Source organism: Lactuca sativa, chromosome 8, assembly GCF_002870075.4.
Source record: "Lactuca sativa cultivar Salinas chromosome 8, Lsat_Salinas_v11, whole genome shotgun sequence".
NCBI classification, from domain to species: Eukaryota; Viridiplantae; Streptophyta; class Magnoliopsida; order Asterales; family Asteraceae; genus Lactuca; species Lactuca sativa.
In genome coordinates this window covers 251210254-251226797 of record NC_056630.2, presented here as the reverse complement: position 1 = coordinate 251226797, position 16544 = coordinate 251210254, and the positions used below count along the sequence as shown (strand labels likewise).

The 16544-nt window shown below is 33.4% G+C and overlaps 1 protein-coding gene across 2 annotated transcripts; it reads left to right on the top strand.

Annotated features, from left to right (window-relative positions):
- Positions 1-5287: 5287 nt before the first annotated feature.
- LOC111889323 (uncharacterized) lies at positions 5288-8397 on the top strand. 2 transcript variants are annotated; one of them, XM_042897700.2, is made up of 3 exons: positions 5288-5471; positions 6818-7078; positions 7676-8397. In XM_042897700.2, the coding sequence occupies exons 2-3, from the start codon at positions 6850-6852 to the stop codon at positions 8227-8229; spliced, it is 783 nt and encodes a 260-aa protein (XP_042753634.1). In that variant the 5' UTR covers positions 5288-5471; positions 6818-6849; the 3' UTR covers positions 8230-8397. The 2 variants fall into 2 exon arrangements, with proteins under 2 accessions (XP_042753634.1, XP_023741226.1); XM_023885458.3 differs by lacking the exon at positions 5288-5471 and having other exon boundaries at positions 6652-7078.
- The last annotated feature ends 8147 nt before the right edge of the window (positions 8398-16544 follow it).

Here is a 16544-nt window from a genome sequence, read left to right as displayed (position 1 = left end):
ATGCCTGACAATATATGTATGTTATGAGATTATTTGGTATGTGGTACGGTGGGGGAACTCACTAAGCTTTGTGCTTACAGTTTTCAGTTTTGGTTTCAGGTACCTCCTCAGCTAGGGGAAAGGAGTCGGCGTGGTTGCAGCATGTCACACACACACTCTCTGGTTTCCGCATTTACGAGATTCTCTGGGATTTATACTCTGATATTTTGATTGGTTGTATGATTTGGCTTTTAGACACGGTTTACGTTGTATCATGGTTTGATCAAACAATGTTTTAATTATTAAAGTCTTCTAAAATAATGTTTTAAAACGAAATTTTAGGACGTGAAAATTGGGTCGTTACAATATCATGCTTGAAAGTGTAGTGGTTCATAAAAATATCCGAAACTTTTGAAATTTGAAATTAATAGTTTCTGAGATTTCAACATATAATATAATTTGGAAAGCAATTTTGAATGAAAATAGAGCCTAAATTTAAGGTTTACATTAATAAGGAACCAATTTTGTAGTTGTAAGTTTGGAAAGAATTCAAGTATCATTTTCATTCAATTCCTACATTTAATTTCCTAATATAACGGATTGACTTCTTGTTTTATCAAGGCGACGTAAGCAAATTGATCTAAGGGTGTAAAACCTATAAAGAAAACACAATCAACGATCCAGATTGTTTTAGATGATGTCATAAGGTTTCTCTTTTAATAATATTTAGAGATTTGTTTTCTACATGGGAATTATGACATAATGTTTGTGTAAATCGATTATTAAAAAGGTTTGAAATATATATACAAGTCAATATGATGAAAATTAGCAGGTAATCAATTGAAATCTCATTTAAACTTAAAATAGAAGATATCATGCTTGAAAGTGTATTGGTTCATAAAAATATCCGAAACTTTTGAAATTTGAAATTAATAGTTTCCAAGATTTCAACATATAATATAATTTGGAAAGCAATTTTGAATGAAAATAGAGCCTAAATTTAAGGTTTACATTAATAAGGAACCAATTTTGTAGTTGTAAATTTGGAAAGAATTCAAGTATCATTTTCATTCAATTCCTACATTTAATTTCCTAATATAACGGATTAACTTCTTGTTTGATCAAGGTGACGTAAGCAAATTGATCTAAGGGTGTAAAACCTATAAAGATAACACAATCAATGATCCAAATTGTTTTAGATGATGTCATAAGGTTTCTCTTTTAATAATATTTAGAGATTAGAGATTTGTTTTCTACGTGGGAATTATGACATAATGTTTGTGTAAATCGATTATTAAAAAGGTTTGAAATATATATACAAGTCAATATGATGAAAATTAGCAGGTAATCAATTGAAATCTCATTAAAATAGAAGATATCATGCTTGAAAGTGTAGTGGTTCATAAAAATATCCTAAACTTTTGAAATTTGAAATTAATAGTTTCCGAGATTTCAACATATAATATAATTTGGAAAACAATTTTGAATGGAAATAGAGCCTAAATTTAAGGTTTAGATTAATAAGGAACCAATTTTGTAGTTGTAAGTTTAGAAAGAATTCAAGTATCATTTTCATTCAATTCCTACATTTAATTTCCTAATATAACGGATTGACTTCTTGTTTGATCAAGGCGACGTAAGCAAATTGATCTAAAGGTGTAAAACCTATAAAGAAAACACAATCAACGATCCAGATTGTTTTAGATGATTTCAAAAGGTTTCTCTTTTAATAATATTTAGAGATGTCAGACCTTGTGGGTCGGTTGGCCAACGAAGTTAAACAAAATGAATCGTGTCAATATGTGATTACAATATGGTAGATTTTAAATACATTAAAAAATGAATATTACAATAAAACTATCAATAAAAACAATGAATTAAAAGTTCTTGTGAGCACTAAACTCATTAAAAAGTGCATTGGATGTCAAGACTTTAAGTGATCTAACTATTTTCTTTAATAATATTATCTGTTTTGTGTCTTTAGTGCATTAAATTGTCATTACCATTTTGGGTTTGTTCTTTGATGTTTTGTATGTAGATTTGCCCCTAAACAGATTTGTCCCTAAACAAGAACTTAACCATTTTATTTTTAAAACTTAAGATAAACATGTAATATGTAATGTATGTTATGTATATGTATGTATGTATGTAAAAAATATTATATATGTTATTTATGTTTTATATATTTGGATAGATTTTCCCCTGAACAAGAAATTTGGTCCTGATAAGTCTCAAAAGGTTTAAATTCTAAATGGTTTTTCAATTGATTGTTGACTTGTTTAGAGAGCTTGGCATTAATGATTATATTATCAATTTAGATCATTATTATACTTCTATTGGACTTCTTGTATGTTTTGTTACTGTTCTTTGTATGTTTTGTATGCCCTCTATTTGCCCCGGGATAGATTTGCACCTGAACAAAAACTTAACCATTTAATTTTTAAAAATTAAGATAAACATGTAATATATGTAATATATGTTATGCATATGTATGTATGTAAAAAATATTATGAATGTTATTTATGTTTTATATATTTTGATATATTAGCCCCTGAACAAGAAATTTGGTCCTAATAAGTCTCCAAATGTTTAAATTTTAGATGGTTTTTCAATTGGTTGTTAACCTGTTTGGAGAGTTAGGCAGTAATGATTATATTATCAAATTAGATCATTGTTATACTTTCCATGCATGCACAATGTAGAAATATATATATATATATATATATATATATATATATATATATATATATATATAAAGAATTAATGAAAATTGAAATGAAGAAAGAGTAGTGCATGGTTGTGCTTATATGTTGACACTAGTGATACACGTTCCTTGTTGAGTTTCCAAATATATGCCAACTCCAAAAATGCAACTAACTCTTATTTGTCATTAGATAATTTAAAATAGTACCCCACTATGGAATTTGGGAACGTCTAAACAAATGCTTGTAACAACGCAAATTTTCAAACAAATTTTTCATTTCAAAAATAAAGTATTTCCATTCAAAACAAGGCATAAATAATTTAAGTGTCATGTCAAATACAAACTGTCTAAATTCTAAGATCATAAAAACATCCTTCAGTATGTATCGATCACGCCGGCGCCTTCCCACGGTCCTCGCTAGTACCTGGAACACATACATAACAACTGTAAGCATAAATGCTTAGTGAGTTCCCCAATATACAACTTATACACATACGCCTTTCCAGGCTCTGACCTATCAGTCCATGTGTGTCAGGGGACTTCCGTCCCTGCTGGGTAAACCTTCCGGTCGTACCCACGCCGACCTTCCGGTCCATCACACAACATATTGCCTTCCGGCCCATAATATAATCGCCTTCCGGCCCATAACATACATGGCATATATAACAAACAGCTTACCACATATAGCATACATATCACATATCATATCTGACCTTCCGGTCACACGGTCAAACCCTTCTGGGTACAGTATAGTGAGAAGACTCACCTCGTGAATGCTGAAAGTTAGCAAGTCCTGAAATCACTCGTGCACAATCCGACGAGCTACAACCTCCCTATAACATCACATATCTCTCATTAATACTTTTGCCTTCTAAGTTTGACTATCCCTAAGAAGTCAGACATAGGTCAACTCTGGTCAACGGTCAACGGTTAACGGTCAACTCGACCGGACTCGGCGAGTGCCTTGGAGACTCGGCGAGTCTAGACGTCCTCCAATCCTCTAAGGTTCCCCTTCTACTCGTCGAGTATCCTCCTTGACCCGACGAGTTACTCCTGGAAGAATCGCGGGGCCACCCCGACTCAACTCGCCGAGTCTAAAGAACAACTCGACGAGTCCCAGTAAATCTTCAAGCTACTCGCCGAGTCTGTTCGTCGAACTCGGCGAGTCCATGCCATGCAACCGCTCAAACTGCATCCTAAGGTCAGAACTGCTCCGACCATTCCTAGGTCTGGCCTTCCTAGGCTGATCCATCACGTAAGGTCCTCATTTCGGTGCTCATGATACACCCCAAGACTTATAATTTACATATTAACCTAAGGCATAAGGATTCTAATCCAAAACCTTCATCAATTCCCGAAATGCACAGGCATGGGACATTCTGGACCTCCAAAGGTCCCAATACAGGGTTACAATTGTTTGGGGGACTAGGGTAACATTCAATCTATTCACAAAAGGGTTCCATAAACCCTAATTCCATAATCACATCAATATAGCAGAGTATATTCGAATCCTTACCTGGATGATGTATTCTCTGTGTCCCCAATCCTCAGAATGTGACTCCCTTGCTGTTCCTTTAGTCAATCCCTTCCCTTCCTTGCACAACAACTCTTCTATAATCAACAATGGTCTATAATCCTTGCTCCAGATGCACACAATCGGTTTAGGGTTCTTCTCAGAAGGCTAAAATGAACAATGACGGCCAATGAGTCCTTTTTATACGTCCCAAACCTGAACGGTTAGGGTTTTCGCTAAACAGTGTAGACTCGCCGAGTCCATATCTGGACTCGTCGAGTCCAGTCGCGAACCCGCGACCAAGTCTGCGACCCTACTCGGCGAGTCTAGGCTCCAACTCGCCGAGTCCCCTCTTAAATCTCCCCAAAAACATAATTTAACAATACCTGAGATTCCGGGCTGTTACAATGCTAAATTACAAAACTAACATATATTTATCATTCAATAAATTAAAATAATACACCATTAAAGAGTGATTTAATATCACGACAATTATTACTTCTAAGTTCGAGATTTCTTCTTCCCTCCCAACTTCAAATTTTTCAATGCCTATCGATCTAGAAACATAAAAAACCCTAGTGGACATTGAAGGTGATGGAGGCACAGGAACTATCATCAGGGACTCTTTTGGCGATGGTTAGTAAGATCTAAATAGATTTTATATACTCGTTTAAAATTTTGTAATGTTTGACTTGTATTTTGTTTTTCTTTATCCAATTTATTGTGGGACAACACAGGCGTCCAATGTACAAGTGGAAAGTTGAAGTCTTTTGTAGAAAAGAATCATGTCCAAATCTTAATGGGACAAGTAGATTCGATTACTCAATTGAACTCTTTTGTAGAAATTCATCAGGATAAAATCTATAAAATAAACAATTCCAAATCCCTATAGAAAACAATTCCAATAAATCGGAGGAGAAATCGTTTGCGTTAGGGGTAGAGCATGAACTTTCCCTTTTCGTACCCCAACGGAGGAAGAGCTGTTCTTCTCGGTGATGGTGGGCGATGGTTGATTGATCGAGTGAGTGACGACAGCCCAATTTGGGAGGGAGAAGAAGAATGTCAACTGAGAGGGAACGTATGAAATTTTGGGGAATGATAAACCTAACGAGGGAAAATATAATTTTTCATTGTGCAATAGGGTGAATGAAAAGTGGAATTAGAGGGAATGAAAACCGAAGGAGGGAAATGAATATCAACAACCGACTGGGGTGTGCTTCTGAAGAATTATCAACGAGGGATTAAGCCCATCGCAATTCCGTCGGAGATTCCTTGGTAATCTCTCGTTACTCCCTCGCTGAAGGCTACAATTAAATAAACATACATATTTTTTATTTCCGTCACCGAACCCTCGTAATTTCGTCGCTAATATAGCTACGAAAAATTTCTGTCGCCTATTCCCTCGCTGATACCTTTTATTCTAATAGTGTTGGATTGGGTGGCTTCAAAATCCTAAACTTGTTAGGTTGGGTGGCTTTAAAATCCTAAACTTGCTATTATATAATGTTTTCTATTAATTCGAGCTAGTTTCTTGTTAGTTTGGTTTTTAATAATATGTTGTCATTCGAAAAAATAAATAAATAAATAAATAAATAAATAAATAACTATTTATCATAGTAATCAAATAACAAAAGCTAAAATGATAAATTAAATCTTCGAAAACTGATTATTATTTATTTTGAAAGTAATAGTCATTTTAAACGGACCTTCTAGCACCCTCTTCACGTTGAATGTGCATTAATTGAGATAGAGATTTTATTACATACTACATGCTTTAATTTTTTGAGACCCACAAACTTTTTTATTTTATAAAAGCATATTCAACGATAGGTTTATATATTAAACCGTCATTTAGAATTGTAAGATTGGAATATTTAATGGTTTTTGGAAGTTAAAAGTAAATGTTGAGTATCACATTCACATTCACATTCTTATTCCTTCCGTTTTTAAACAATGAGCAAAATAGTGTGTTATTCAAGATTTTTATGAGTTGGTAAACCGACTGATTTTAAGTATTTTTTATGCTTTTTGTTGTTATTGGTTAAAGAAAAATTCGGAACTAACCGTTGTTTTGTCATTTTTAATTTGAAGTTGCTCATTTTGGACCCTATCCTGTTATAAATGAGTTGGTTAGAATTATAGTATTATTATTTTTACATTAATTACTTTTTAGATAATTGTTTGCCTTGTAGTGTTCATCGCATGATCTATGTTTGTAAAAATGAATATATATATATATATATATATATATATATATATATATATATATATATATATATATATATATATATATATATATATATATATATATATATATATATATATATATATATATATATATATATATATCCCAAGAAACAGAATATTTTTGGACAAAATCTAGGGTTGTTTCGTTACCTAGAACATGAGATGACAGAATGGATGACTTGTTAGGAAGAAAATATAACTAAAAAAATAATAAATAAATAAATAAAAAACATACAATGGATATTTTGGCCAACTAGTCAAACTATAAGGTGGCGAAATGAACATTATGGATCTATAAATTGGTCATTTTACCACATAACACGCACAAGACTAGTATTTTGTCAAAACACCACCAGTAATGGATGTAAGTGCAGGGTGTTGTGTACTTGGAGTAGCAACAGTATTTATGTTTATTGTATGGAGAGTTTCAAATTTGTCGTGGTTTGTATCAACCAAGAAGTTAAGGAAGCACTTAAGAGATCAAGGACTCAACGATAGTTCTAACAAATGCATGTCACGAGAGGGAAAAGAGATGGCGCAGACGAAAACCGAAGCCAAATCAAAACAATTTAGTCTAACTCGAGATATGGCTCCTCGTGTCTCTCCTTTCTTTTATAGATCAATTAATACTCATGGTATGTTATAGTTCTTGTTCATCCAAAAGAAAATTTCTTATTTAGGTGAATTTCGATCATTTTTCCGATGTTTCTATTGATAACGACTAAGATTGTCAAAAATTCAAATGCTTGCAACCTTTGATATTGTTTTAATGCAAAACGGGATTAACATTTTAATAAACAAAATATGTAAGCATAGTTAGTGTATTTATTAGTTATAAAATTGAAAAGATGTTGATGGAACGACATTTGACCTTAGTTTAAAGTTTACATATTAAAGCATATTACCAAACTTGTCCATTTTTATCACATATGCAACATTCTTACGATGTAAATGTACGAATTGTTTTACACATCTGAAATACATATCTAAACTAGCCATGGTAGAAGAGATCTTGGCCAGATATCATCAATTACAAAACCTAAGAGGGGGAAGGGGGAGTGAATTCGTTAATAAAGATGCTAGAGGAAGAATTCCTTGATGTTGATTAATAGCTTGAACATAGAAATATTAACAATCATATGCATTTTACCCGTAGAAATTCAATGTTCACTTTCATTGATATATCTTTCCTTCCATTAGAGTTTTCATTGATATATCTTTCTTTCCATTAGAGTTTCAGGTTGGAGATAAAGTTATGTTAAAGGCGTCTTCATGGAAGGGGATTGTTCGATTTGAAAAGGATGGGAAGTTCAGTCCGCATTTCCTAGGACCATTTACAGTGCTCGAACGTGTAGGATCACAAGCCTACAAATTGGACCTTCCACATGAGATGCATGAGATTCATGACACAATCAATGTGGGTTATCTGTACCCATGTAAGCTAGAGCAACAAAATGTAAATTCATTGTCTGATGTTCAGATAGGCAAGAAGACTATGTGCATAGGGGAACCTAAAGCTAATCTTGATACATTGATTAAAAGGCTTCGAAGTAAGCAAAATTTGCATAATGTAATTCCATTGTCTAATGCACAAATAGATAACAAGAAGAGGTACGTAGAAGAGCCTGTAGAAGAACCTGAAGCTATACTTGACACAAAACTTATGAGTCTTCGAAATAAGCAAATTTTACTAGTCAAGGTTCAGTGGAGGCATCGTCATGGAGTCCATGTTACTTGGGAACCTAAAGAGGAGATCCAAAAGAGATACCCTAAGTTGTTTGTATAGCTGATTTCAAGGATGAATTTTTTTTGTAAGAAGGTGAATTAAAGTTTATATTTTGTACAAATATTAACTTTTTTCTGTTTTTAGATATTAAATTTAGACAAGTAATAAAGTGATAATTATGTAATACGATGATATTTTCTATTTGGATAAAAGAATGATTTGGAATTGTTTAATTGTATTTAAATAGAACATGAAAAGTGAACTTTTGTGTCTAAGACAACATTTATCGTGTGTTCACAACCGGGTGTGGGATGGAGATAAATATTTGGTCACGATTGAAGTCTGTGGACAATCGACTCACACACCACACGACTTGTCAACGTGCCAAGCTAATAGAGGATTGTAAAATTCTTTTTCATTTTCTTATTAGATTAATATATTTGAGATAATATAAAAGATAAATGATGGAAAATTATATTAAAATAATAATAATGATAATACCAAATTTTTTAATTTTTCAAGCGCTTCTATATAGATTTTAATATCAGCCATACTAGAATAATTTCCAAGTACAACAGACCCTGGTGCTTGATATTCTTTTGTAGAATTTCCAAAAATACATTGTTTTAACATCTAAAAATAAAAGTAGGTTGATGCTTTAGACAAATAACTTAAAGTACATTGTTACTTTTTGCTGGTTAAAAAACCCACATCAATATTAAAACAAACAAATAATGAAATATTTTTGGAGTGAGTCAACAACATATGTATTCTGAGTGAATTAATGCGCAATTAAATCTATGGTCGACCCATCTATGCTTACCTGCACCAAGGAGCAAATGAAATAAACTAAAAAAGAAAATCCTTCAATTCTCAAAAGTTTTAGGACTATCATCCACCACACAGTTCCTCTCAAAATCTAACTCCAAACCCATCTATGGATTTATGATATATAGAAGAGAAACAAATAGTATATTATTAAGAAACTGATTATTATTTATTTTTGAACAATAAAAACATGTAAGGGAAAATGACGCAACGGCCTTACTATGTATTTCGACTTTGCTCATTTAGTCCCTAATTTTTTTTTTCATGTCTTTTAAGGGAATAAAGTGGTTTTTGTCGGGTCGATTTGGTCACTTTGGACAAAATGAAAGGATAACCCGGTTACCCATTTGCCACATAAACTTTGACTAATCACTCTTTCTTGTCAAAAATTAACCAAGAAGAGAGGGGATTATGCACTTTCTCCAACCATTTTGATATAGGGGTAATATCGTCCATACAATCATGGTGGGAATGTCGCAAATATGGTACTTCTAAGTTCCAATTACCCTAAAGTGAGGTTGATCTTCAACTTCCAAGTGGGCTCGTCTTATTAGTATAATTCACTCAAATCATCTCAGAACACCAGTATAGAGCACAAAGGAAGCAGCACCAAGGTAAATTATGAATAATGCCAACATTTAGATGTTTGACAATGAGAATAATGACAATATTATCACATTTCACCAACATGGATTCACCTGTAGAGATTTAAACATTATTGTGTCATCTATCTGTTGAGATGTACATAAAACATAGAAATGGAAAAAGCAAACAAAAAATTCAATAATCAAAAGATATTTATATCAAAAATTAGTCGGTAATTCCGATCAACGTTCTTTCTCTACTTCGGACTTCAACTCATCAAATAGACTTGATCTCTATAACAACACTATCGTTAAACAAAAGTTTAAACAAATCCTAAATTTCATTCTTAAAGTTATACATATCAAGCACCAACCATAGGTTACCATTGTGCAAAATTACTTACACCATTGCATTTCAAAAAGTTATGATGTTCTTAAATCCCAAAAAATGAACATTCTGTTTAATCTATATGTAGATTTTCATTCATTACTTGTTAATGTTCCATATGATTTTATCTTTTATTCACATGAGCATTCTCAATTTATAATTTTTCTTCCGATAATTCTTGATCAACTCTTGAATCCAAATGTTGTTTCTTTATAAACATAAGTGGAACTATGTCAAAACAACAAAAAATCAACATTAGAGGTCCAAGAAGCCCATGTTAAAACACACATGCTCACAATTCAGTTAAAACACACATGCTCACAATTCAGCATAACCATTTCAATCAAAATTGAAATTAATCTAAAAGATGAAAGTAAAGAATTGAGAAAAAAGAAAAGGCAAATTGAAAAGGGAAAATGAAACTGTAGCCCTATAATGTTTTGTACATTTGTCCAATCAGTTTCTAAAGTGTTTTTCGTGCTTTATTAGGGAAGAAACTTGTATGTGACATGTCCATTTAGTCAGTTGGACCTAATTTAACCGGTTACTAGTTCCACGTATTTAGATTAATCCACATCAGTGTCTATGTGGAACAAATGGCGCCATTTTAATTAAGGAGTCTTATTGTCCAAGGTTTGGACTTTTCATTACCTGTGTGCCTTTATAAAACTTGTTCGTGCCTTAGAAGGATCATCCGCAAAAAGCTTGTGCCCTAATTACCCACAAAAGTTCCTACCATAACTACGAAGAAAATGCATGTTGTCACCCCCCCCCCCCCTGCTACCTCGTTGCAAATGTATCAAACATAGCCCAGCCTGAAGACATCTCAATAACACTACTTCAAATGCAAATATAAGTCTCTATGATTAGGGACAAAGTGAATGAGTGCATGCTTCAGCTTAGGGATTCCTTACGTCGCGAGATGGGCAAGATGAATCATGAAGTGGACGATGTGAGGGCAGGGCAGTTGGATATGTCCCGCATGATAAACAACCTCAAGAACCATTTTCTCTCTTGGTAGTCGGCTTATGTGAAGGAAACCACCAAGTTAATGGCAATGAAGAACAAGTTGTGTGTAATCATAGGTGTGTTCGGGGACGTAGCTCATGTGGGTGTGGTGCTAGCAGGGATCAAGTACTTCTGATGAGGGAGTACTTAGTTTTCTAGGTTTGGATTTTGTTTTTTTGTTGTAAAAAGGTTGGGTTTTGCTGGTACATGGTTGTTCTAGTGGTTTGATCGTTTAGTGTATTTAGGAAGAATTTTGGTTGTCTAGTGTTCTTATATATGATCTTTTTATGTATGTGGGTGTGAAACTTGGATGCCACTGTGTTGGCTGTTTAGCGATATTTAGGAAGTAAATGGTATAAGTGGTCATGTAATTTCGAAACGCAAATCAATGAAAATGCATTAAGTTTGTCTAAGTTTTGTTCCCCTATTTTAATATAGGTCAAGGAAACATGTAGGACCCAAATTTGATACTTTTGTATATGTTGTTCTATTTTAAGGAAAAAATCTTTTTGTTTGATATGCAATGTTGGGACCATAATGTGGGAATCTTGTGTAATGTTAAATATGGTAGATAAAAAGGACAACAGGGCCCTCAACCCCCGCGACTACACAACACAATAAATTCGCATTTTGTACGTGGACAAAAACATCAAAAAATGAAATAAAAAAGACAAACTTGCAAGAATGGTCCCTGTATATTGGAAATTGTCATTTTGGGCCAAACAGGTTTGGACTAGAACCAGTGGTCCAAAAGCTTCATTTTGTTGTGATTTTGGTCCATTTCATAATTGGAAGTGTGTGTGTGTGGGGGGGGGGGGGGTTAATTTGTTTTTGGTTTTTTAACGCACCAGAATACAAGACAATAAAAATAACAATAGAAAAATAACAAAAATGATAGATTTGACAAACAATCTAGACCTATAGATTGAATATCAGTGAAGACAAATCAAAACTTGTTGATTTGAATTCAAATCAACCTTGAAAATGCGTCCTACAATTGACAAAGGGGAGAGTAAGCACCTCAATAGAACACAAAAGTTCTTCAATTCAAAATTCATTCCTAATATCTTACAAACGATCTACTAATGGCTATTTATAACCTTACAATGATTTCAAAAAAGAAACTATTAAATAAAAGGAAACTACCTAATAAAATCTAAAAAAGAATGCAACAAAATAAAATAAAATTGTTTCCAAAAATAAGGCAAAATCTAGAATCTTTATTCATGCAAAATTCCTCATATTAGGAACTGCTCCCAACCAACCTTCGCATCCAATAGTTCTGAGACTCGCATTGGATAACCTCAGATCGCAACTGGCTTCCGAGATTCTCAACCAAATAGCTTCCAAGAATCGCAACTGCACTTGTTCTGAGATTTGTAATATGCTATACTATGAGGTTCACATTCGTATGTTATAACATTCCCCGGTTCGCATTCGCATCTGAACACAAAAGACTGTGATTGCTTGCGATTGTTCGCAAGCAGTCGCAATTGAACCCATTCGCAATCGCAAGTGAAGTGGTTGTTGGAGAATTGCCTTCCAGCAGCTTCCAATCCTTTGCACTCGGTCTCATTTGTCATTTTTGAAAAAAAAAAGTTTGGACAAACGTAACTCATGATTGTATCATCCATTCCCCCTTCGAAAGGAATTGTCCTCAATTCAAAAAGGACTTCATAATGTTATTCTTCCACATGATACTTCCAAGTTGGTCTCTTCTTTTAAATGAATGATATCTCAAAACATCACCCTTATGTAAACTATTTTTAGCATTATCACTCAACTCTTCTTTCTTCAAACTAACCATTTGTTGGGACTTAGTAGCTGTCTTGATATCAATCTCAACTTCCCTTTGATCCATAGAAGTATCAATCAATACTTGCATGACTTTGGACATACCACCATGGTAACCTTTTAAAGTTTTCAAACCCGATAAATGATAGGTTTTATAGATTACAAAAATCTATGTGGCGGAAAATAATTTAACTCTTAAGTTTACATGCAACCTAATCGGATCCATGTTTTCACTATTGAATGTTATAATCTATTGAACATGAGGAACCCTAATGTAAACCTAGTAAAATCGAAAATCATAAAAGGTTTAGGGTTTACATACCTTCTTGATTATTATAGTAAGTAATCAAATAAATCCTTCTTGAATTGACTTGGAAGCTAGTGTAACAACCCAATATTTTCAAGTCAATATAATGATCTAAAGTCAAGTATTGTAACCTATTGTTTTTGAGATAATAAGAATAGCATCAAAAATGAAATGTTCAAAAAACTCAAATGGAATGTACTAAGTGACAGATATCGTAACAAGGCTTTCAAAAACATAAAGAACACTAAAATCTGAGTTATAACGAAGAAGTTATGACCAATCAAAGATCCACAACACAACATGTAAAACACTGTTAAGCATAAAACGCGAAATTTCAATAAAATACTTTTTAGCCTTAGGTATCAAAATGAAAGTCGTAGATATTATTAAACCATAAACGTACATAAAAAGAACGTCCAAATCTGACTTCGTATGAGGAAGTTATGATTTTTCTAAGTTTCGAATATAGCAGTAGACAGCTAAATACTCGAAATAGAGATCGAGCGACTTTTAGCCGACGCAACCCAAACGAGAATTGAAGATATCGACAATAGTAGTAAAATAGTAAAAATACAGACGAAAACGGACATCAGATGAAGGAGTTATGAATTTTTAACGGACTTTTCCTGTCCCGGCCTGTTAAAAATATAATAATAAAAATAATTAAAAACTAGCCGACGGAGTCTAAACAAAAGTTGTAGATCATAATCTCACCTACGTGAGGATATAAAGAGCGTCAAAAATAGAAATCGTATGCAAAATATATGAATTTATGAAGTCCAGGGCACAAACTTCGGCATATGTTAGAATTCACGTCGTGAGTACAGAGTTCACGACGTGAACATGTTGATTAAGCCTTCCAGAGCAAGTAGACAGATGACGCAAGCCCTGAGTGGATCAGGACCAAACTCACGATGTGAGTTATGCAAAACTCACGACGTGAGAGTCGAAATTCAGGCTATATATAGAAGTCGAAGCCTTCCGGCTTTGGTTGCTGAAATCCATCATCTGTCCCACTTTTACTCTGTGTTAAGCATCTTGAGACTATCCCGACGCCCCGGTTACGTGTCCAAGCCCTGACGGAAGCCCGAAGTCCCGAATCTCCCGACAAACTAACTCCTTTCTAGTTTAAATACTGCCCGCGTGAAGCTCGTTTCTTCACCAGAAACCTACGGTTACGTCAAGAAAGATCATTTCTAGAAATGAAACGTTGCCCGATTCACCACTTATCAAGTGAGTTCATACCCCTAACTTATCTTTTAAATGATTTTAAATGCTTTTAGGGGGGTATATGTAGAAAACCATATAGTTGTATAATCAATCACATGTGATTTATAAATATCAAAACAAGAGATTTCTTATACTTCAAACTGTCTTATCAAACAAACTATTTCAAATCATTTTATAGTTGAGAAAAATATAGTTGAGAAAATTGAGCTTTTAACCCTTTCAATTGAGTGTTTGTAAGCATTATGAACTTAGAATTTTGATTGAGGAATTATTGAATTAAGTTGAATATTTTGACATGATAAAACATCCTTTAGTAGTGCTTGGAAACCTTTAAAAGTGTTACAAATGGTTACCTAAAAGACCAAACCCACCCAAGCATGTTTAGGACTCAAAAAGTGAGTTTTTGGGGGCGTTTGAGCTGCTACGGCATGCGACCCGCATGGTCATACACGCGGCTCGCGCACATACAACAGAGTGCTTAGCTAGACCAAAAATCTGAACTTTAGTATTTTCCTCATAACTCTTGCATATGGACTCAGGATTTACGCGTGGTTTTCACCTACATTCATACTTTTGCATAAGGAATGAGATAAAACAATATAACTTAGTAATGGAACCTTTGAGGGGTATTTTGGTCATTTTAATGACTTTTGTCCATGTTATATAGGTGTTGATTAAGAGTGCTTCAATAAGGAAAGGAACTAGAAGAAGACTAGTTATCATGAGTGTGATTGAGGTGAGTACGTGTTGGCATTTTTCCTACTTTGGGGGACATGGAAAAATGATTTTATGATAATGGAATGCAATGCTTTGATATATGAAATGTTTTGAAACAAAAGCATCAAATGTTTTTGGAAAGGGTATTTTGAAAGAGTTCCTTAAAGGCAAGAATATTTTTGAAAGAAAAGAATGTTTTGGAAGATCAAATGTTTTGAAATTATGATTGAAATGTTTTGAAATATAAATGCTTTACTTTTGAAATGATTTTATGATACTAAAGTATGAAATGTGTAAAGCATGGAAAGTAATGAAAATAAATGTACAGTAATGAAAAGGAATGGAAAGTAATGAAAGGAATTGGAAAGTAATGAAAGGAAAACTGCCAGGGCCATAATACCTCGTAAGAGGCACTGGAGGAATATATCGGGGTGATGCCTCCCCTTCGCGAGATAGATGTCCTAATGGAAATGATGCTTTGGTGGATTGATTTGTTCTTTCCACCTTGGTCTAGACTTGGGAGTGGTTCCTTTATTGGACGTAGACCCTAAATATAAAAATGGCAACGGTATAAGACCAGAATTAGCCCTTAATGATAAAGAAAATGAAATATGGAAATATGGCTTTTGAAATGAAATGAGAAGATATGAAATGATATCCATAACATTAATGAAATGAGTTTTCCTTGAAAATGGTTGAAAATGTTTTATGGTCTAAAACTATGTTTTGCAAAGATGAAGCGTTTTTGATGAAAAAGTGATAAATGTTCTGGGTCTCAAACTCATGTAGCTCACGAGACATTATTGTCTTACATATCTCTTTTTAATGCCATCTATCTCAGGTTACACTTAAGGAACGAGAATGATAAATGGAAGTTAGAAATCAAGTGATAAAGAATGGAGTGGAACTTGTTAAGTTCCTTATTAACTGCATTGATGTAATTCTTATTTGCTTGATATGGTTGCATTGATGCTTAATGGTAACACCCACTATTTAAATTTGTAAATGTTTTTTGTGGGACCGGTTTTTGTTAAATGTGGGTTAACACCCGGATGTTTTTTTTTAAAACCAGAGCATATTAAAGTTTGAAAATTTTGGGGTGTTACAGTTTGGTATCAGAGCCATAGTTTAAGTGAATTAGGATTAGATCATTCCTCTCCCTACAAGAGACTCTGGCTATAACTACATGAAATTTACCAGTACTCTGAGAGTACAATGAAGTAGTGTCTCACAATTTACGTTAACGAGTTTATGTGTAGAGTGAATGAAAAACCTTTTCTGTAGTGTAACCGAACCCCTTTTTCTAGTGTATTTTTAGTGTAAGGAACCATAAACTATACCTATTATAGTTTATTACATATGTTTGTGGTAATTGGAAATCTGATCATGATTGACTATTTCTGTTTGTGATATTAAACTAACAAGAAAATACATTCAACACATAGAAATTTTTATTGCTAAACACTTTGCTCAACATGTTACATGGAGTTAATAAATTGAAAGTTGTTTAACTAGTTTT